General features: G+C 39.8%; 2 protein-coding genes across 6 annotated transcripts in view; one reads left to right on the forward strand and one right to left on the reverse strand.

The window, feature by feature from the left end:
* Window positions 1-21,486, reverse strand: part of CCDC148 (coiled-coil domain containing 148) — a 463,587-nt gene extending 442,101 nt beyond the window's left edge. For 2 of the 5 annotated variants that reach the window (XM_003832701.7, XM_055108601.3), the window contains exon 1: window positions 21,137-21,476. In XM_003832701.7, the coding sequence (XP_003832749.3) occupies window positions 21,137-21,161 (25 nt within the window). In that variant the 5' untranslated portion in view covers window positions 21,162-21,476. Of the gene's footprint in view, window positions 1-21,136 lie in introns of all 5 variants that reach the window. The other 3 variants (XM_055108604.2, XM_008958127.6, XM_055108600.2) reach the window with 3 other exon arrangements.
* Window positions 21,487-21,798: 312 nt separating this feature from the next.
* Window positions 21,799-22,903, forward strand: part of PKP4 (plakophilin 4) — a 227,178-nt gene continuing 226,073 nt past the window's right edge. The window contains exon 1 of the mRNA XM_034954312.2: window positions 21,799-21,940. The gene's annotated coding sequence lies outside the window, so the exon portion shown is untranslated. The remainder of the gene's footprint in view (window positions 21,941-22,903) is intronic.

The raw sequence follows: 22,903 nt of genomic DNA on the forward strand, positions 1-22,903 counted from the left end.
GTGGGGGCCAATATTCAACATTCTTAAAGAAAAGAATTTTCAACCCAGAATTTCATATCCAGCCAAACTAAGCTTCATAAGTGAAGGAGAAATAAAATCCTTTACAGACAAGCAAATACTGAGAGATTTTGTCACCACCAGGCCTGCCTTACAAGAGCTCCTGAAGGAAGCAATAAACATGGAAAGCAACAACTGGTACTGGCCACTGCAAAAACATGCCAAATTGTAAAGACCATCAATGCTAGGAAGAAACTGTATAAACTAACAAGTAAAATAACCAGCTAACATCATAATGACAGGATCAAATTCACACAAACAATATTAACTTTAAATGTAAACAGGCTAAATGCTCCAATTAAAAGACACAGACTGGCAAATTGGATAAAGAGTCAAGACCCATCAGTGTGCTGTATTCAGAAGACCCATCTCACGTGCACAGACAAACATAAGCTCAAAATAAAAGGATGGAGGAAGATCTACCAAGAAAATAGAAAACAAAAAAAAGCAGGGGTTGCAATCCTAGTCTCTGATAAAACAGACTTTGAACCGACAAAGATCAAAAGAGACAAAGAAGGCCATTACATAATGGTAAAGGGATCAATTCAACAAGAAGAGCTAACTATCCTAAATATATATGCACCCAATACAGGAGCACCAAGATTCATAAAGGAAGTCCTTACAGACCTACAAAGAGACTTAGACCCCCACACAATAATAATGGGAGACTTTAACACCCCACTGTCAACATCAGACAGATCAATGAGACAGAAAGTTAACAAGGATATCCAGGAATTGAACTCAGCTCTGCACCAAGCAGACCTAATATACATCTATAGAACTCTCCACCCCAAATCAACAGAATATACATTATTCTCAGCACCACATCACACTTATTCCAAAATTGACCACATAGTTGGAAGTAAAGCACTCCTCAGCAAATGTCAAAGAACAGAAATTATAACAAACTGTCTCTCGGACCACAGTGCAATCAAACTAGAACTTAGGATTAAGAAACTCACTCAAAACCGCACAACTACATGGAAACTGAACAACCTGCTCCTGAATGACTACTGGGTACATAACGAAATGAAGGCAGAAATAAAGATGTTCTGTGAAACCAATGAGAACAAAGACACAACATACCAGAATCTCTGGGACACATTAAAAGCAGTGTGTAGAGGGAAATTTATAGCACTAAATGCCCACAAGAGAAAGCAGGAAAGATCTAAAATGGACACCCTAACATCACAACTAAAAGAACTAGAGAAGCAAGAGCAAACACATTCAAAAGCTAGCAGAAGGCAAGAAATAACCAGGATCAGAGCAGAATGGAAGGAGATAGAGACATGAAAAATCCTTCAAAAAAATCAATGAATCCAGGAGCTAGTTTGTTGAAAAGACCAACAAAATTGATAGACCGCTAGCAAGACTAATAAAAAGAAAAGAGAGAAGAATCAAATAGACACAATAAAAAATGATAAAGGGGATGTCACCACTGATCCCACAGAAATACAAACTACCAACAGAGAATGCTATAAACACCTCTACGGAAATAAACTAGAAAATCTAGAAGAAATGGATAAATTCCTCGACACATACACCCTCTCAAGACTAAACCAGGAAGAAGTTGAATCTCTGAATAAACAAATAACAGGCTCTGAAATTGAGGCAATAATTAATAGCTTACAAACCAAAAAAAGTCCAGGACCAGATGGATTCACAGCCAAATTCTAGCAGAGGTAGAAGAAGGAGCTGGTACCATTCCTTCTGAAACTATTCCAAATAATAGAAAAAGAGAGAATCCTCCCTAACTCATTTTATGAGGCCAGCATCATCCTGATACCAAAGCCTGGCAGAGACACAACAAAAAAAGATAATTTTAGACCAATAAACCTTTCCTTTATTGAGGAAAAATCCTCAATAAAGTACTGGCAAACCGAATCCAGCACAACAAAAAGCTTATTCACTACGATCAAGTGGGCTTCGTCCCTGGGATGCAAGGTTGGTTCAACATACGCAAATCAATAAATGTAATCCATCATATAAACAGAACCAAAGACAAAAACCACATGATTATCTCAGTAGATGCAGAAAAGGCCTTTGACAAAATTCAACAGTGCTTCATGCTGAAAACTCTTAATAAATTAGGTATTGATGGGACATATCTCAAAATAATAAGAACTATCTATGACAAACCCACAGCCAATATCATACTGAATGGGCAAAAACTGGAAGCATTCCCTTTGAAAACTGGCACAAGACAGGGATGCCCTCTCTCACCCCTCCTATTCAACATAGTGTAGGAAGTGCTGACCAGGGCAATCAGGCAGGAGAAGGAAATAAATGGCATTCAATTAGGAAAAGAAGAAGTCAAATTGTCCCTGTTTGCAGATGACATGATTGTATATCTAGAAAACCCCATCGTCTCAGCCCAAAATCTCCTTAAGCTGATAAGCAACTTCAGCAAAGTCTCAGGATACAAAATCAATGTGCAAAAACACAAGCATTCTTATGTACCAATAACAGACAGAGAGCCAAATCATGAGTGAATTCCCATTCACAACTGCTTCAAAGAGAATAAAGTACCTAGGAATCCAACTTATAAGGGACGTGAAGGACCTCTTCAAGGAGAACTACAAACCACTGCTCAATGAAATAAAAGAGGATACAAAGAAATGGAAGAACATTCCATGCCCATGGGTAGGAAGAATCAATATCGTGAAAATGGCCATATTGCCCAAGGTAATTTATAGATTCAATGCCATCCCCATCAAGCTACCAATGACTTTCTTCACAGAATTGGAAAAAACTACGTTAAAGTTCATGTGGAACCAAAAAAGAGCCCGCGTTGCCAAGACAATCCTAAGCCAAAAGAACAAAGCTGGAGGCATCATGTTACCTGACTTCAAACTATACTACAAGGCCTCAGTAACCAAAACAACATGGTACTGGTACCAAAACAGAGATATAGACCAATGGAACAGAACAGAGCCCTCAGAAATAATGCCGCATATCTACAACCATCTGATCTTTGACAAACCTGACAAAAACAAGAAATGGGGAAAGGATTCCTTATTTAATAAATGGTGCTGGGAAAACTGGGTAGCCATATGTAGAAAGCTGAAGCTGGATCCCTTCCTTACACCTTACACAAAAATTAATTCAAGATGGATTAAAGACTTCAAGGTTAGACCTAAAACCATAAAAACCCTAGAAGAAAACCTAGGCAATACCATTCAGGACATAGGCATGGGCAAGGACTTCATGTCCAAAACACCAAAAGCAATGGCAACAAAAGCCAAAACTGACAAATGGGATCTAATTAAAATAAAGAGCTTCTGCACAGCAAAAGAAAGTACCATCAGAGCGAACAGGCAACCTACAGAATGGGAGAAAATGTTTGCAATCTACTCATCTGACGAAGGGCTAATATCCAGAATCTACAATGAACTCCAACAAATTTACAAGAAAAAAACGAACAACCCCATCAAAAAGTGGGCGAAGGATATGAACAGACACTTCTCAAAAGAAGACATTTATGCAGCCAAAAGACACATGAAAAAATGCTCATCATCACTGGCCATCAGAGAAATGCAAATCAAAACCACAATGAGATACCATCTCACACCAGTTAGAATGGTGATCATTAAAAAGTCAGGAAACAACAGGTGCTGGAGAGGACGTGGAGAAATAGGAACACTTTTACACTGTTGGTGGGACTGTAAACTAGTTCAACCATTGTGGAAGTCAGTGTGGCGATTCCTCAGGGATCTAGAACTAGAAATACCATTTGACCCAGCCATCCCATTACTGGGTATATACCCAAAGGATTATAAATCATGCTGCTATAAAGACACATGCACACATATGTTTATTGTGGCACTATTCACAATAGCAAAGGCTTGGAACCAACCCAAATGTCCAAGAATGATAGACTGGATTAAGAAAATGTGGCACATATACATCATGGAATACTATGCAGCCATAAAAAAGGATGAGTTGATGTCCTTTGTAGGGACATGGATGAAGCTGGAAACCATCATTCTCAGCAAACTATTGCAGGGACAGGAAACCAAACACCACATGTTCTCACTCATATGTGGGAATTGAACAATCAGAACACTTGGACACAGGGTGGGGAACATCACACACCGAGGCCTGTCGTGGGGTGGGGGCAGGGGGGAGGGATAGCATTAGGAGGTATACCTAATGTAAATGATGAGTTAATGGGTTCAGCATACCTACGTGGCACATTTATACATATGTAACAAACCTGTACGTTGTGCACATGTACCCTGGAAGTTAAAGTATAAAAAGAAAAAAAAAGATGTCTGGATAGTTACATGACATTAGCCATGTATATATGCCGGTAACATGATATCCAAAAAAGAAAGGGTAGACTATTTGAACATATGCTTCACAATAGAAGATATAGTAATGCTCAATAAGCATATTAAAAAATGTTCAAAATCCTTAGTCATCAGGAAAATGTAAATTTAAACCACAATAAGATGCCACTACACACACATTACAGCGGATAACATTTATTATTATTACTTTACTTTTTTATACAAGGTATTTCTCTGTTGTGCAGGCTGGAGTGCAGTGGTGCAATTATGGCTCAGTGTAGCCTCCACCTCCTGGGACGAAGCATCTTCCTACCTTACCTCCTGAGTAGCTAGGACTACAGGCATGTTCCATCACACCCAGCTATTTTTTTTATTACTATTACTTTTAGTAGAGATGAGGTCTCACTATGTTGCCCTGGCTGGTCTTGAACATCTGGGCTCAAGAGATCTTCCTGCCTCAGCCTCCAAAAGTGCTGAGATTACAGGTGTGAGGCACAGCACCCAGCCTAAAATTTAAATGTTGGTAATATCAAGTATTGACAAGAATGTGGAATAACTGAAACATTATAGATTGCTGTCAGGAGTGTAAAATGGTATAGCCATTTTGGAAAACTGTTTGGCAGTTTCTTAACTGTTAAATAGTTAAACATAAACTTATTTTGGGACCCAGCAATATCAAGCGAAACAATGTACACCTCCAAAAAAACTGTACATAAATATACATACATTACTCATAATAACCAAAAACTGAAACAACTCAAATGCCCATCAACAGGTAGATGAATAAAGAAATAAATACATGCACAATAGTCCCCCGTTATTCTCAGGAGATGCATTCAAGCCCCGCAGTGGATACCTGAAACCTCGAATAGTACCATAACCTATATACGCTGTTTTTTCTTATACTTATGTACCTATGATAAAGTTTAATTTATAAATTAGGCACGGTAAAAGATTAACAAAATAACCAATAATAAAATAGAATGTTTATAGCAACATACTGTAATAAAATTATGTAAATGTGGTCTCTCTTTCAAAATATCTTAATTTTTTGGCAGGTAACTGAAACTACAGAAACTAAAATCACGAATTAGTGGGAGACTACTGTAATGGAATACTACTCAGCAATAAAAAGGAATGAACTAATGTTGAACAAACTGAATGACTACCAGTATACTCCAGACTGTTCATGTATTTTTGTCTGATAGCTGTTCAATAGCCTATTAAAAAGAAAATGAGCCAGGCATAGTGGTGCACACCTGTAAGTAGCAGCTACTTGGGAGGCTGAGTCAGGAGCATTGCTTGACAGGCATTCAAGGCTGTAGTATACACTGATCACACCTGTAAATAGCCACTGCACTCTAGCCTGGGTGACACAGTGAGACCCTGTCTCTTAAAAAAAGAAAAAAGAAAGGAAAAGTACCATACTTGACAATGACAATTACCCCCTATATAGGCTATATAAACAAATAGACCAGCAATTCCAGGGAAAGATAGCTTGAAAGAGAATCTGCACTACTATTATAATACTGGGGTGAGTGGATCACGCTACAGTCCCAGGTTTGGACAAACTAGAGAGATTTCAACATCTCTTCTTCTGAGTCTTTGGAAAAATGGAATTTTTATTTCTAGGGCTGCCAATTTCCCAAAATGAACTATGAAACCCTAAATGAAAAATATGCAAGATACAAAATCAAGATTTCTGAATGAATTGTATTTAAAATAATATTTTCTAACTAAATATCACACCAAAAATTTTAAAGTAAATCAGAAATATCTAATTAAAAGTTTACAAATAAGTGCAGAATGTAGTTGACTTATACATACAGAAAGGTCTACTGATTTCTGACATGACCATGCAATATGTGATTGTTTTCCTCTTAATAACATATTTGAAATAAAAAATATGCTGAGGATGTTTTATTAAAAGGCCAAATTCTTTGCTATGTGACATCCTATGGCTCAGGAATTTTAATTCTTTCTTTTGTTGACATATTCTTTTTGAGCTTCAAACACAGTATTTATGATCTGAAAAAGTACATGTACTTATTAGCCTTTTGTCAATATTGTTTAGTATTATTTTACTTCTGCCTTAGAAGAGAGGAAAAGTGAAATACTCATTGATTTATCCAGATTTAATATTAATATCTTCCATGTTCATCAAGAATGTGCAATATTATTTTCTAAGTACCATTGAATTTTAACTTTTTACCAGCAAAAATCTTTTTATGTGCCTTCTTTTCATATGACATATTTGTTATGCTCACTCTACCAAAGATTTGGCATAATGGTACTTCTTAATCAAAATGGGTAAATACTCTCTTATTTAAAAAACCTACATACTTCAATATTGAGGTGGAAAAATATGTTTTACACCCAAACTAGAATCTTGTTATTAGATTTGGCTGCCTTTTTCTTATAAAAAGACCTGCTGTATTTAAAAAATTTGCTTTGATAGACAATAGAAAAAGAGCTCTGTTATAAAAAACAAAGGCTTTTTAAAGGTAGTATTGAAAATAAATAATTGGCTTTTGTTCATCAGAGGCTAAATCTATTTTGTGGTTTGAAAGAGCTAAGAACAGATTGCTTCCCTCAGATTCTTAGCAAAGAAATGTTTTTGTCAATTAATATTCTTTGCTAAGAACAGTTTTTCCAGTGCTGTTTTTCGACTGGAATAATATTATAAATAGGCCTGTCGAAAGGACAATTCTTGGGCTTTTTTCTAAGATCTTAAGGTCTTAGAGCATAATAATTATGGTATGCTAGTTCAGAAGCATAGTAGAAAACAAAAAATCATGTTTCAAACAGGAAATGTACTGGGAGAAAAAGTTGCCATAGGTAGCCATTCTTTCAAATTAAATGAAAGGAACATCACCCACAAATTATGCCAGTCTTCCTCTTCTCATCAGGCTTTTGCCCAACATTTGCATCCCAGGATGATAGCAGGAAAAGAGCAGGAAGCAAGGAATTGAGTGCCATTGCAAAAGGCCCAGAACTGTAAGAACACAGCATTCCACTCATCCAGTGTTGTTCCCCTGCTTCAGCTTTATCCTCTCTTCCAGCCTGCGCTGAAGTCACTACCACTTTATGAGAGTCAATAGCAATTACTATGTGCCAGACACTATTCTAAGAGTCTTAGCTCTTTTAACTCATTAAATACTCACAACAATGTTTGAGTAACACTGTTCTTCCCATTTTGCAGATGGAGAAACTGTGGTTTGAGATCATCCAGCTGCTGAGTGGAGAGACCAGATGCAAACCCAGGCAGTCTGGCTCCAACGCCTGCAAAGGTTTCCATTCTACCCTCTCTCAGTAAAGGGAGATGACTACAGGTAGTGGCTCCTCAACAGGCATAGAAGATCAGTCATAGTTTTTGTTTGTTTGTTTGTTTGTTTGTTTTTTAATAAACAGCTGCTCCCTTGTTAAGGTAGGGGTAAGGTCCTAGAGTTAGGGACAGGAAGGCAAGATATAAGTAGGAGTAAAGGGGAAAGGCATATCTTGAACAAAAAAAAAAAAAAAAAAAAAAAAAGTCACCCAGGCACAGTGGCTTACACCTGTAATCTCAGCACTTTGGGAGTCGGGGTGGGAGGATCTCTTGGGAGTCCAGGGTGGGAGGATTCTGGCCAGAAGTTTGATACCAACCTGGGCAATATAGTGAGACCTCATCTCTACAAATAACAATAATGATAACAAAAATGATCAAGTGTAGTGGCCTGTGCCTGTGGTCCCAGCTACTTAGCAGGCTGAGACGGCGGGATCATTTGAGCCTGGGAGATCAAGGCTGCAGTCAGCCATGATGGTGCCACTGCACTCCAGCCTGGGCGACAGAGCAAGTCTACCTCAAAAAAAAAAAAAAAAAGAAAAGGAAAAAAAGTGAAGGCAGGAGAGAAGTCTATTCAAACACAGGTTCTGGAAAACTGAAAACAAACAAGGGGATGAAAATAGACTTAAGGGCTATAGCAATGTGATAAACATATTTGGGAAATTTCTTTCAAAATAAAAAAAAATCAAAATATAGACTGAGATCATGTAGTATTTCATTTTATATGGAAATTAACCTAGGCCCAGGAAATATTTCTGCCCAGCTGAGTCATTTTACAGACCAGTAAACACAGGGCCATAGAGATTGAATGCCCTGCCCAAGACTTGAGGAAGCAGGCAGGACAGGCAAGGCTACAAGCCAGCCACACCTCCTGACTTTGAGATCAGTGCTCTTCCACCAACTATATTAAACACAATTTATCAGCTTTTAAAACACAGAAGCCATAGTCAATAGGTTGCAATTCAATTTTAAGAACATAAAAAATAATTACAGTGTACCCATATCGAAGGTTAAATACAAAATACGTCAGGCTATCACCTTCTCAATAGCCAAATAATATTTTAGAGTAATAGTCAGATAAAGTAGTCATTTTTAAATATGAGGAGGAGAATTCTTGGCATAACTGCACATTTTTTTCTTCTAATATTTTATCCATATAACATTTTCAAAATTTACATTATTCTAGACTTGGAAAATTTAGTCACATGCATACACACACATATATATATACAGCAAACATGGTGAAATGACTGAATCTTATTAATTTCTTCTTCTCTATAAGGGCAATCAAAAGGTTGAATAGAAAGGGATTTAAGCTGAGAGTTATTAGGCCAGTATTAATACTGATTTATAATCTCTAAGATTCCTCTAGCCCTAAAATTCTATAATTTTAGAAAGCTCATAATTGAAAAAAACATTGGATTAAAATATTAAATTTAAGTATTTGACTAATGAGATTATGACATACCAACTAAAGAAAATTATTTCTAGTGGTTTCAAAAAAGGGAGAAAATGCTGGGTGCAGTGGCTCACGCCTGCAATCCCAGCACTTTGGGAGGCTGAGGTAGGAGGATTGCTTGAGCCCAGGAGCTCAAGACCAGCCTGAGCAACATAGGGAGACCTCATCTCTATAAAAAATAAACAAAATTGGCCAGGCATAGTGGCACATGCCTGTGGTCCCAGCCACTCAGGAGGGCTGAGGCAGGAGGATCACTTGAGCTGGGGAGAGGTTTAGACCGCAGGGAGCTGAGATTTAGCCACTGCACTCCAGCCTGGGTGACAGAGCGAGACCCTGTCTTGAAAAAAAAAAAAAAAAAAAAAAAAAAAGATTTACAAGAAGTTGATAAAATGCTGGTGATTATGCTATCTATGGGATTAGAAATTATGTTAGTTAATAAAGAAATTTTTACTAATCTTAACAAATAGAAAGAAGGGGGGAAACAAAAAGTTAATGTAAAGTAGAAATAAGGAATTCTTTCCTGATATAAACTCTTAGATACAGAAGCCCTCCGTGTTTATGCACACTAGCACAGGAACACTAGCATACTTATACAAAAAGTTCAGAAGCTTATATAGTTCACACTGTTTTTAAGTTTAAAGGTTAATAATGTTTGTGAGAAATGGAGAAGTACATTAAACCTCATTTTCACAGATGTGAGAAAGAGACAATAAAAAAAAAGTGACTCTTCCAAGGCCCAACAGTAAATCATTAAATGCCTATGATTTTAAAAATCGAGTTTTCAATTGACCATAAAAATGAATTAATTCTGTGTGGGCAGATATTTTTCTTTTATCAAATTCTCTACATTATAGGAATTTCCTTGTCTTTTTTCCTATTGTGTTTTTCTTATTTATGTCCTACTTTTACATCATTTAGAAGTGTCCAAAGGCTACTCCTCTCAATACCACTGGAGATTTCATTGACCTTTCTCAGTTTGAATCACAATAATGATCACTGTCTCTGATAATCACCGTGTCTGAGATTCAAATTTATTGGAGCTAAATGATTTAAGTGATGTTTAAGACAAAGAAAAAAGCAAAAGAACAAGATTAAAATATAGTCTTTCAAAGACTTACTTCCAGTAATTGGGGTAGACAGAAGAGAAAAAACTAAAACGACAACAAAATACACAAATGGCAGGGAAAGAATAAACATTTTATCTAAAGATATTCTACTAAAACGTTGAGGTCTCATTCACACATCTCTGTAAATAACACTTTTGAGGATATATTTCCAAATGTATTTATTTTACATTCTTTAAGTGTAATCTTGTTCTAAATTATGTATATTATAAAATATAAATATAGAAAATCTATAAGTACAAGAAAAAAGAAATATAGTATGGACATATGTAGTATAGACAATTCGAATAAATGTTAGTGAAAATTATGTGATGGACTATGCTTCACTACTTGAAAATCTTGGTTTAATGGTTGGTCATAGAAGAATTCAAACTCTAAGGACAGTTCACCCCCATACTTGGCTTTAATGAATATAGTCATTAAAATAGACACTGGAAAAAATATGGAAGAAGTACGAAATAGGCTTTATGTAATCAACTATGATACTCAAATTTCAATTCCACGGCTGGGGGCTATGGCTTACACCTGTAATCCCAACACTTTGGGAGGCCAAAATGGGAGGATCATTTGAAGCTAGGGGTTTAAGACCAGCCTGGTCAACATAGTGAGACCCCATCTCTACAAAAAAACTACCATGTAAAAATTAGCCAGGCATGGTGGCCCATGCCTGTAGTCCCAGCTACTCAGGAGGCTGAGGCAGGATTGCTTGACCCCAGGAGTTTGAGGCTGCAGTGAACTATGGTCACACCACAGCACTCTAGCTATCTGACAGGGCAAGAACTTGTCTCAAAAAAAAAAAAAAAAAATCAATTCCATCCACCAATTATGCAAAGATTGTAATTTAGTCTTTTTCTCTAGTAAATTTCTGGCTTCTCTGAGGTCAACTAGTTTTCCTCACAAAGTTTTTTTTTAATGTTTAACAGCTGGGTTCTGAGCCACTGAAATGCCATTAGGAATATTTTTAATCATGTTAGAAAATGTTTTCAAATTTATTAAGTGTTCATATAAGGGAGTTTTAAGATGTGTTTATGCCATTATTTTTAAAGATTTTTATTTATAATAGCTTTATTGGGGTCTAATTTACAATTCATAAAATATACCCATTAGAACTGTATTATTTTTAATAAATGTATTGTTGTGGAACCATTACCACTAGCCACTTTTAGGACATTAACATCACCAGAAAACATTCAGTCATAACCACTTGTATTAAATCCTCCCATCCCAGTCTAAGGTAATCACTGATCTGTCTTCTATCTCCATATTTTTTCCCTTTTTGGGAGTTTCATATAAATGGTATCATACAAATGAGGCCTCTTGTCTGGCTTTTTTTCTCTTGGCATAATATTTTGGAGGTTTATCCATATTGTACCATGTATCAGTAGTTCATTATTTTTAGAGATGAATAGTATTCGAGTATGCCATGTTTTGTTTTGTCAATCATCAGGTGATATTTAGATTATTTCCAATGTTTTGCTATTATTAACAATATTGCTACCGTTCATGTAAAAGTCTGTGTGGACATACATATTTATTTCTATTGAAGTAAGATTGCTGGGTCATATGGTATAAGTTTATATTTATATATATGACTTTTTCTTTTTTAAAGAGACTAGGCCTCTCTACATTGCATAGACGGGCGTGCAGTGGTATCGATAGGTGCAATCCCACTACTGATCAGCACAGGAGTTTTGACCTGCCCTGTTTCCAACCTGAGCTGCTTCACCTCTCCTGAGGCAACGTGGTGGTCCCTTCTTCCCAGGAAGTCACCATATTGATGCATAACAGTACAGACACCTGATCAGCATAGTGCACTATAGCCCAGAACTCCTGAACTCCAGGGATCCTCCTGCCTCAGCCATCTGAGAAGCTGGGTCTACATGCATGCAACATTGTGTCTGGCTATGTTTATGTTTTCAATAAGTTGCTAAATGACTCCAAAAAGTGTGTATACCATTACACATTTAGCAATTTATGAGAGTTGCAGTTTTTTCACATCTTTGTCATCACTGTGTATTGTCAATTTTTGGTTTATAACCATTTTACTGGTAGTGTACTGGTATCATATTGTGGTTGTAATTTGCATTTCCCTAATATGTTGAACATCTTTTCATGTGCTTATTAATCATTTGTATACCTTTTTGGTGAAATCTCTATTAAAACATTTTATTTTTAATTGAATTGCTTATCTTATTTTTGACATTTAGCATGCTTTATATATTCTAGCTACAAGTACTTTATCAGATATTTGACCTAGGAATTTTTTCGCAGGCTGTTATTTGTCTTTTCACTTTCTTACCAGTATCTTTTGGAGGGCAAAACTTTTCATTTTTATAAAATGCAATTTATCAATTTCTTCTTTAATGGATCACAATTTTGGTATTGTATCTACAGAAACCTTTCCAAAAGCAAGGTTGCAGAGATTTTCTACTGTTTTCAGATATAATTTTAGCTCTTACAGGTAGGTCTGTGATATATATAAATTTTTTTCTGTATGGTGTTTGGTAAGAATTTAAGTTCAGTATTTTGCATATGAATATGCAATTATTCCAGTAGTATTTCTTTAAAAAAAATCCCTTTCACTATTGCTCTGCCTTGTCATCTTTGCTGAAAACCAACTGATTGTAAATATATTAATTTCTGTACCTTCTATTTCATTGATCTAAGTGTCTATCATTATGCCAATATTACATCCTATTATTATAGCTTTATAAGTTTTGAAATTAGTATTGTAATAACTCTTACCTTTTTTTTACAAGATTGTTTTTGATATGTATTTCCATTTTATTTTATTTTTTATTTATTTTTGAGATGGGGTCTCATTCTGTTATCCAGGCTGGAGTTCAGTGGTGTGATCACAGCTCACTGCAGCCTTGACTTCCTGGGCTCCAGCCATCCTCCCACCTCAGACCCCTGAGGAGCTGGGACCACAGGTGTGAGCCACCATGCCTAATTTTTATATTTTTGGTAGAGATAGGGTTTTGCCATGTTACCCAGGCTGGTCTTCAACTCCTGAGCTCAAGCAATCCACCCCGCTCGGCCTTCCAAAGTGCTGGGATCACAGGCATGAGCCACTGCACCCGGCCTGTATTTCCATTTTAAAATTGACTTCTCAATTCCTATAAAAATGCTTGCTAAGATATTGATAGAGATGACGTTTAATCTATAGATTAGAGGTCTTATGCTTGTTTTCTAAAATTTATTCTTAAATATTGTCTTCTTTCTCATGTTATTATAAGTGGAACTGGGTTTTTGTTGTTGTTGTTGTTGTTGTTTTTGTTTGTTTGTTTTTCTGAGATGGAGTCTTGCTCTGTCACCCAGCCTGGAGTGCAGTGGCGCAATCTCAGCTCACTGCAACCTCCGCCTCCCAAGTTCAAGCAATCCTCCAGCCTCAGCCTCCTGAGTAGCTGGGATTACAGGTGCCCGCCACCACATCTGGCTAATTTTTGTATTTTTAGTAGAGACAGCATTTCACCATGTTGGCCAGGCTGCTCTTGAACTTCTGACTTTGTGATTTGCCCACCTCAGCCTCCCAAAGTGCTGGGATTACAGGCATGAGCCACCGTGCCCGACCGGAACTGTTTTTTAAAATTCATTTTCAGATTCCTAGTTCCTAGCATATAAAAATACAACTGACTTCTATATATTGATCTTGTATTCTGTGACCTTGTTAAATTCATTTATTAGGTCCTAGTAGGATTTTTTATGTATAAGGTCAAGTAATCTGTAAATAAAGACAGCTTTAATTTTTCCTTTCCAATCAATGACTTTGATTTTTCTTTCCTTGTTACACTAGCTAGAACCTCCAGTAAAATGGTGACTAGAAGAGATGAGAATGGACATCCTTATTTTATTCTCCCATCCAAGTACTAATGAGCTCTGTCCCTTCTTGCCCTCCTTGGTTTCTTTTTTTTTTTTTCCGAGACAGTCTCGCTCTGTCGCCCAGGCTGGAGTGCAGTGGTAGGATCTCGGCTCACTGCAGCCCCCACCTCCTGGGTTCAAGCAATTCTCCCTGCCTCAGCCTTTCGAGTAGCTGGCACTATAGGCACCCACCACCATGCCAAGCTAATTTTTGTATTTTTAGTAGAGATGCCATTTTGCCATGCTGGCCAGGCTGGTCTTGAACTCCTGACCTAAGGTGATCTGCCTGCCTTGGCCTCCCAAAGTGCTGGGATTATAGGCATGAGCCACACCATGCCTGGTCCCTCCCTACTTTCTGAGATCAGACAGGTACGTTCAAAGTGGTATGGCCATATACTTTATTCTCAGACTTAGAAGGAAAGCATGGAGTCTTTCACCATAAATATGTTGTTATCTGTTGGTATTCATAGATGCACTTTATCACACCGACAAAGTTCCTTTCTATTCTTAGTATGTTGAGCATTTTACCATGAATCGGTGTTGTATCTTGTCAATTGCTTTTTCTGGCACATATTGTCATCTTCATTTTTTTTTTTTTTTGTATTTTAAAAATTAACTACAGACAAATGTGGCAGTTCCTGACAAGATGATATATTAGTAGGTACTGTTGTCTTGCTGTCCTGATCCAACCCCAGGGATGTACAGAAAACGACAATAAACAGTGGCCCAGGGATGTAAAGGGCCAGGCATCACGGCTGAAGGATAGAGTGGGGGCATATATTTTTTGAATGATTCGTTTTCTCTCTGCTACTGCTTTAATAACCTTCTTTCTACCTCTACGAAGCAGACAAAGAGCTCTGAAGTTCAGGAAATAATGAGGTCATATTTTCTGAGGATTTATTTTAGAAGAACTTCAGATCTAGCATTTTACAACAGCCCTCTACTGTGGTGATCATTTGATGACCCAGTGTTAGCACTGAGTAAAGAGCTTCTTTCCAACTGGAGATGATGGGTGACTTGCCAGGTGCCCTGCAACTGTCTGACAACCTTCTTTTACTTTGAGCTTTGCACAAAGCTGCTGGCTGTATGGGATCTGGCAGTAATTAGCACACTTCCAACATAGGTCCACTTACGGTGTCACCTTCATTTTGAAGAACAGTTTTGCTAGATATAGAATTCTTGATTGACAAGTTTTTTCTTTCAGCATTTTGAATATGTCCTTTTACTATCCTCTAGTTTCTTTTGTTTCTAATGAGAGGTCAGCTGTTAATTTTACTGTGATTCCCTTGTGTAAAATGAGTTGTTATTTTCTTGCTGCCTCAAAATTTTCTTGTTATTTTTGTCTTTCAGCAGGCTAAGATGTATCTAGTTGTGCCTCTCTTTATGTTTATTCTACTTGGTGTTTGCTGAGTGTCTTCGATGTGTGGATTAAGATTTTAAACAGATTAGGGAAGTTTTAGGACATTGCTTCTTCAAATATTTTTTCTATACCCTTCTATCCCTCCTTTCCTCCTGGGGCTCCCAGCATAAATTGGTATACTTTGATTCTGTCCCACAAGTCCCAGCAGCTTTGTTCATTTTTCTTCAATCTTTCTTCTATTCTTTAGGTTGGATAGTTTCTATTAGTCTGTCTTCAAGTTCACTGATTTCTTGTTCTGCCATCACAAATTTGCTATGGAACCCATACAGCAGATTTTTAAATTGTTATATTTTTCAACTCTAAAATTTTTCATTTCTTTTTCATAGTTTCTATTTCTCTATTTAGAGTCCATATTTGTTGAGTCATTTCATCTTTAAGTTTTAAAACATACTTATACTAGCTGTTTTGAATTAGTTGTATACTAAATCCAACAAGTGGGGTCACTTAGAGTATCTAATGGCTGATTATTTTCCTGAATTTCAGTCACACTTTCCTGTTTTTATGCAGGTCTCATAATTTTTGTTGATAATTCAGTATTTTAAATAAAATATTGTAGCAATTTTGGATGACATCTGATTTTCCTCCTGAGAAATTTTTAAATTGCTGGAACTTAAACATCAGAGTCTATTTCTCCTACACTGTATAACTACTGATGTCTCTAATAAATTATTTTTATTTTCCAGCCTGATTCCTAAAATGTATAATAGAAATACAAGTTCCAATATTTTCTTCCCATACCAATGATGCGGCAAAATGATTCTACCCTGAAAAAACAATTATATCACTAATTTTCTCAAAGTTCTCTTATCTTCAACTTGAAAGGATGAGAACAGATTGTTGAGGAATAAAGGGCTTTGATATGGGAGAGTAGGGGATAGAGACACTGCACTAAAAAAAATTCTTTTGCCTAACTCAGGTTGGCAACAATTTGATACTAGATAGGTAATTCATTTTCTACTATTTACTTATTAAAAAAAACTTTAGGCTGTTACTCTTCATAGTTCATCAAGTCATAATATCTGTTTTCTTTTGTTGTAAAATATTTGCATAATTTGTAAATGAAGCCTTGGATGGCAAGGAACAGGGACTCACTAAAGGCAAACAAGGAAAAGAATGGAGTAGGGATGATCACAGGAAACAAAAATCTCACAAAACAAAAAGAAAATGAAGTTTATTTAAGTATGACCTTATGAGGATAATAGTGTAAAGAAGGAAAAACACTTTTCCTCTATCCTCTTACCTTCAATGTCTGAGAATTAAACTGATAAAAGACAGACTGACAAGAGAAAAAACATTTAATTACATATGTACACAAAGCCTTCACAAATAAATGTGACTCAAGGAGGCAATTGGAATTTTTGACCTATACCATCGTAACAGAAGTGATTAAGTGTGAAGAGGCTACACAAAGGAAAGGGGGTATGGGGCTTCCTGTGGAGAACAGGGGTGAGGGGGGAAGTTAGGAAAGGTGCTAGGAAACGTATGATAAATAAGGGTTGTCTAGTAAGGTGTGTTATATGCATAAGCGTCCTCAAGAGATATTTCCAAGTAGATCCTTTCCTGGTAGTAGAGAGGCAGACAACTTTATAAATGGAAATTTATGGCCTACTTTTAGACAGAAAAGCAGGAGGGAAAAAGAGTTTTTCTTGTATCTGCTATTTCTCAATTGCTTTCAGCTCAAAATATTCCTTATGCCAAAATGGCACATTTTGGGGTAGGCATATTGTGGTCCCTTCAATAGGAACCCAGAAAACATCAGGACCAAGACAGCTGCTCTCTCTGGTTCTCTTGTTCTCTTAATTTCAAATTCCCTGGAAAATAATCTGATTGGCATCATTACCAGTTAGGGGTCAATGGTTAGGCAGTGGATTGGCTACATGGCTCAGGTCTCCCCACAGGGGCTGATGCCTTGCCAGGTGCATTGTTATGAGGTGTGCAGGGCTGCCTCCTTCAAGGACTGTGGATATACGTACTAGGAAGCATTTCTATTACACATACCAGATGTTTGACACCATTCTGATTTTATGAAGTTGTTAAAATCTCATGACCCCACTGTTTTCCAAGAGACAGGACAACCTAGAAGTTTCACATACCAAAAAAAGTAACCCTTAACTTGCTTAGCAAAGCTGAGTTTCAAAACCTCTATTCTGCTCTATCATACTTTATCTGATTTTTCCACATTGTACAGCTAATCCCAACTTTTTCTAATTCTCTCCCAACATCCTGATTCCAATTTTTTATTGTTCAAAGTCAAGTTCTTCCAAGAACTAAACAAAGGACTAATAAATATTGGCTTTTCTTAGTGTGGGAGGTGCTTCAGTAGTTTAAGGCAGTGAGGGACACAATCATGATCATGATGTGGATCCTATCCCTTAGGGGAAAAGGCTCACACAAAAATAACCACACCATTTGATATAGAGTGTCAAGGGTCACAATACAGTAAGGAAGAACTCACCCTCTCAAGAAGGGGGGAGGCCAGGAAACTTTCAGAAAGTTTTTACAGGTAATCATTAGGCAGAGCCATGGGAGGATTTGTATAATATATTCAGAGGATGGGGATGGGGTGGGGCTCAGCCAATCCTGAAACCACCAGAGCCACCTGAGCGGAACTATTATTAAGCCCTAGCAACCCTTCTCAGGCCCCGCTTATTCCATTACTCTCTTTCCCTCCTTTGCCACCCACCTCTGTTTTAACATTCCTCTTTAAAAAGAAAACCCCAAAATTATCAGTATTGGTGTACTTTTTGAAGATTTTATCTTCACCTCCCCCACTCCTCCATAGACACCCAGGTATGACAAAGAGACTCAGTGCTCCTGCTTCCTCCTATTCCTTGCTGCCTCTGCTATGCTTCTTAGGGAATTTACCACTAATCTTTAGGGGATAATACGAAAAAAATAAACATTGGAAAGTTACAAAGTTTTCGTAATCTTAAAAGTTTCAGGTAGACTTCTTTCTGAGCTGGTAATTGAAAAGTTGTTTGGATTTCTGCTGTTTACTTTTGTTCTTGAGGGTGGAGTCACCAGACCTCCTAATATTCTAACCTTGCCCTGGGCCCCAGTGTCAGCCTCAGCACAGGCCCTCTCCCCACCCCTACTTCCCAGCACTTTTCCCAAGGTGGCCAGGCTAGCAGTTTAAATCATCCTCTTCTCAAGCCAGTCATTTGCATTTCTGTGGATCCTCAGGCTAGGCAACAGTGGTTTCATTCCTTCACTGGAAATCTGGAATTGGGCCATTCCAACTTGGAGGCAAAGGACATTTTTGTAGGAGAGAACTTAATTGGCAAAATAAGCTAGGATTTTGAAGACAAAGAACACAATCTTCAAAATCATTTCAGAGGTATTCAAGGGCCAAAACATTGGCAACAAAGTAGAAACCTCAAGAAATTCCCTTCAGACAGTTTCTTGGTGAAAAGAAAGGCCAGTAGATAGAGATGGTGGTAGGGTAGAAGGAAGGTGGTTTTACCAAAAGCCAGATATTTGGAAGGCTTAGGAAAAATCTTTGGAGGAGAGGGTGTAACACATCATGTAAGAGAGAAATTATAATCAATAGAACAAAATCCTGGTAGAGAGATGATGGCTCATGTTTAGGAGCATAAGTGGAGTATGAGCCTTGAAGAGAAATGTGGTCACCCTTCTCAGCCATGACTGAAGGAGGTGAAGATGTGTGAAAACTAGGACTGAGGTTTAAGAAAGTTAAGTTGAGGAACCTCATGGTGGATCCTTCAGTAGAGTACGAGGCAAGATCATTTGCAGAAGTGCAGGAAAACCACGTAAAGTGGGGGCTTCAGGAGAGCAGACATTGGACAGGTTTGGAAGTGGCCTGGATAATGTTCCTGGATAAGTGTTCCAGATAATCATCCTCCTGATGAGGAAAGGAACTGAGAATCAGTGAAGACACAGCCAAGTCTGAATAGCATGAACTTTTAGTGGAATGAAGTGATTCTTTAACCTTGTCTAGCAATGCTTAGTAGCACAGGAGCAAGTTCAAAAGAAACCTTTCAACTAAATACAAAAATAAACAAAAAAATTAATGTTGAGTGGCAACTTATTTCAGGGGACATTATTCATGGTGGATTTCAGTAACATTTTAATTATGACAAACACGAAATCTACAATATCAAAATAGTCATCTGAGAAAAACACCCACACAAAAAGATTATTGGAGTAATAATCTTTTTTTTTCCTCTTTCTATGCTAGCCTAAGGCAAGAGAAAAGACCCATTTTTTCTTTCCATTAGACACAACTTTCATTCATTTGATGTTATTGAAATTTAAAAAATGCAAAATCATTGGTATCTTTTCATTAAACATGTGTCTCATATAACAATTTGTGGTTTACTTTTTCTGTTCTATAAACAAAAACACACATTAAAAAGCCGGAAGAAGTAAAAAAACAGCCTATTTCCATGATGGCCAGCCATGGCACAGCACTTCCTGGCCCCTGCTGATCCCTTCTCAATTCTGAAAATATTTAGGGGGAACATACATATGTTCACCTGTTTTGTTCCACAGTCCTACCCTGTGTAGGACTGTCAACTGAGTTCACATTTTACTACAAATGTGGAGAGGTTTTTTTTTTCCAATCAAGGCACCATATTAACATTTCTTAGGTTACATCTTTGTAATCTTCAATTATAGTAAGATAAAAACCAGTAGCAAAGCATATCGCCCAACTTAAAATTCAGAACAATACTTAGACATATGCAGCTTGCACACACATTAACCTGTTTCTCCCAACAAAATATTTGTAATTTCCAAAATCCTATCAGCTTTTTCACACAATATGGTCCCTCCAATTTGAGGGGTAGTAACATAAACATAGTCTCCTTACTAAAGAGATTAGTCTAAAAAAAGTAAAATCGCCAAAAGAATGTAAGAATATCAGTGGCTATAGGCTAGAGCAATATCATCTTTTAAAGCCTAATATGTTCATGAAATCTCACTTTAAGAAGGTGATATCTAAACATAAAATTTATTGACAAAAAACAATTAGTATTGATAAACCAGCACAAAATGATTTTAAATGAAAGTAGAAGACATTATTAAAGCTCAAGATTTTTGCGTGTACTGATTTCATGCCTCAGGTTATTTCCATATCAAATTTAAAGAGATACTGGAAAATAGAAAACAAAATCCATCAACTGTAATCCATTTCCCTTACTCTTTTGTGAAATCATCACAAGGTGTGAAGGATTGTTTCTGTTTCCTCTATCTTTAACAAGCCTGTAACCTCTCAAGTGAAAGAACAAGCACCTGTCAAGCTCATAGTGCGGGATGTACACACAGATGTGTTTAATAAATATCTGCCCACAGGGAGATTAGAGGTTTGCTTTGAGAATCAGGGAACAGGCTAGCTCATGTGTTGACGCTTTGGCATCTATCATACAATCCGCCACCTCGTTCCCTTACCAAAATATCCTCAAAGGAAATCCTCTTTGAGTCTTCTTTGAGAAGGGTTATGAGTTTGAGGACCCAAAACGTTGACGAAAGATCCACCCCAGGGAAGGGGGAGTGGCTGGAGAGAACAAACATAAGTAGGATTTAGGTGGCTCAGTGACGTCAGGAGGAAGCAGCGATGGAAGGGATGGGGTGCAAACTCACCTGGAGAAGCAGAAGCTGCACACATGTCAAAGGTCAAAGGGCATAGCCTCAGGGACTCCCCAAACGCAGGAAAAGTGAAACGCCCACTCCTGGGCTCTCGCCGTCAGGGGTACATCTAAAGGCTCAGCTGTTCCTACCTTTGACGCCAGGGACAAACCCTACCAGGCACAGTTGGGATTGGCAGTAAGGCAAGGAAAGCCTGCCCCAGATTTCAGAGCCAGCGCTGGGGAATCTCCCTGTCCTCTCCGCCACCCCCTCCCGCGCCCGAGACCTGAGACACCTTCTCTCTCACACCCACCCTCTCCAGGCCCTCTCGCGCTGAACAGCATCGGTCTCTATGGCGACCTGAAACCGCAGCTCCCATTGGCCTGTTCAATATGAGGGCCGGGCCAATGGGGAGGGCCAGCCCTCTCCTTCCCGCCAATGGGGTGGCGGGAGCTGGCCCGGGGACGGCGGCGTGCTGACGTTCCCGGGAGCCCGGGGCTGGCCGGGCGGGAGGGCTGGCGGCGGGGCGGGCGGCGGCGGCGGCCTCTGGGCAGTAGAGGGGGCTCCGGGGCTGAGTCCGCGTCGACACCGGCCGCGGAGGCGGCACCATGGGCAAGGGGTAGAGGGGCAAGTTGGCCACCGCCGCCGCCGGGGGTGGTGGGAGAGCCGCTCCGGGGGAGGGGGCGGGTGGGGGAGGGAGGGGCGGGCAGCCGCGCCGCCGCGGCACTTTTTTAATTTTTTCGGGTGCCGCAGCGGCGACCCCTCGGCGCCGATGTCCCTGATCCCTGGAGCGACGACGGCCGCTGCCTAAGCTGGAAAGTAAGTGTGTGGGCTCGCGGGAGGGCGCGGAGACTCCTGCCCACGAGACCCTCGGCCCTCGACCTGCGCGCCGGGGGCCGGGGGCCGGGGGCCTCCCTCCCGCTGCCCCGTCCCCAGCGCCTCGCGGCCGCCGCGGCTTTCCTGCCCCGCCTCGTGTTCCTGCCCGCACTCGCCTGCTGCTCCCCTCCCCCCGGCAGGCGCACAAGTTTCACCCTCCATTTGCTTTTCCCGGCGATTCCTCTCCCCGGTCTCCCGTACGCGCAGCGCACGACCTCTGCCCACGCTGGGCTGTTCGGATTCAGAGCCCCCAGACCCGAACTTGAGCGCCGCGCTGAGCCCTGCTGGACGCCCTCGCGGCGGCTTCCCCGCTGCCTGCCGCCCCGCGCCCCAAGGCGCCCTCGACACCACTGGGCGCCCGCCCTCCTCAGCACTCGGGGCCGGCTGTCTGTCCTAGCCCCAGATCCTGCACCTTGGTCCCCTCCCCGTCTTCCCACGCCCCTGCTGCCCGCGCGGTCTTGCGTTTGTCCCCGAAGTCCTGTACTCCTTGCCGGTCCTGCCCACCCCCTCTGCCTAGTGCGCCCCTCTCTACCGGCCGCGGATCCTCACGCTCCACCCCTCCCGGCTCCCCAGCGCCGAGCCTCGCCGCTGCCCTCCTGCGCCGCCGCTTCCTCCTCTCCCTGCCAGGAGTTGAAGCAGAGCTGCGGCACCTCCCTGGCGGATCTGGTATCCCCGCCCGCTGCCGAGGCTGCCGGCCCTCTCCCCTGGACCGCTACCCGGAGAGCGAGCGGTGGGGCCGGGATTTGGCTGTGTGTTGGCTGAGTGCGACACACCGCGAGCGCGGGCAGTGGAGGCGCCGCGGCGGCCGTGGCCGCTCGGGGCGCAGCGGTAGTCAGGTGTGTGTGTACAGCGGGGGACGCGCGCTGCCGGCTCCTGGGCTGGCGACAGATTGTGCAGGAATGCGAG

Source organism: Pan paniscus, chromosome 13 (genome assembly GCF_029289425.2).
Source record: "Pan paniscus chromosome 13, NHGRI_mPanPan1-v2.0_pri, whole genome shotgun sequence".
Taxonomy (NCBI): Eukaryota; Metazoa; Chordata; class Mammalia; order Primates; family Hominidae; genus Pan; species Pan paniscus.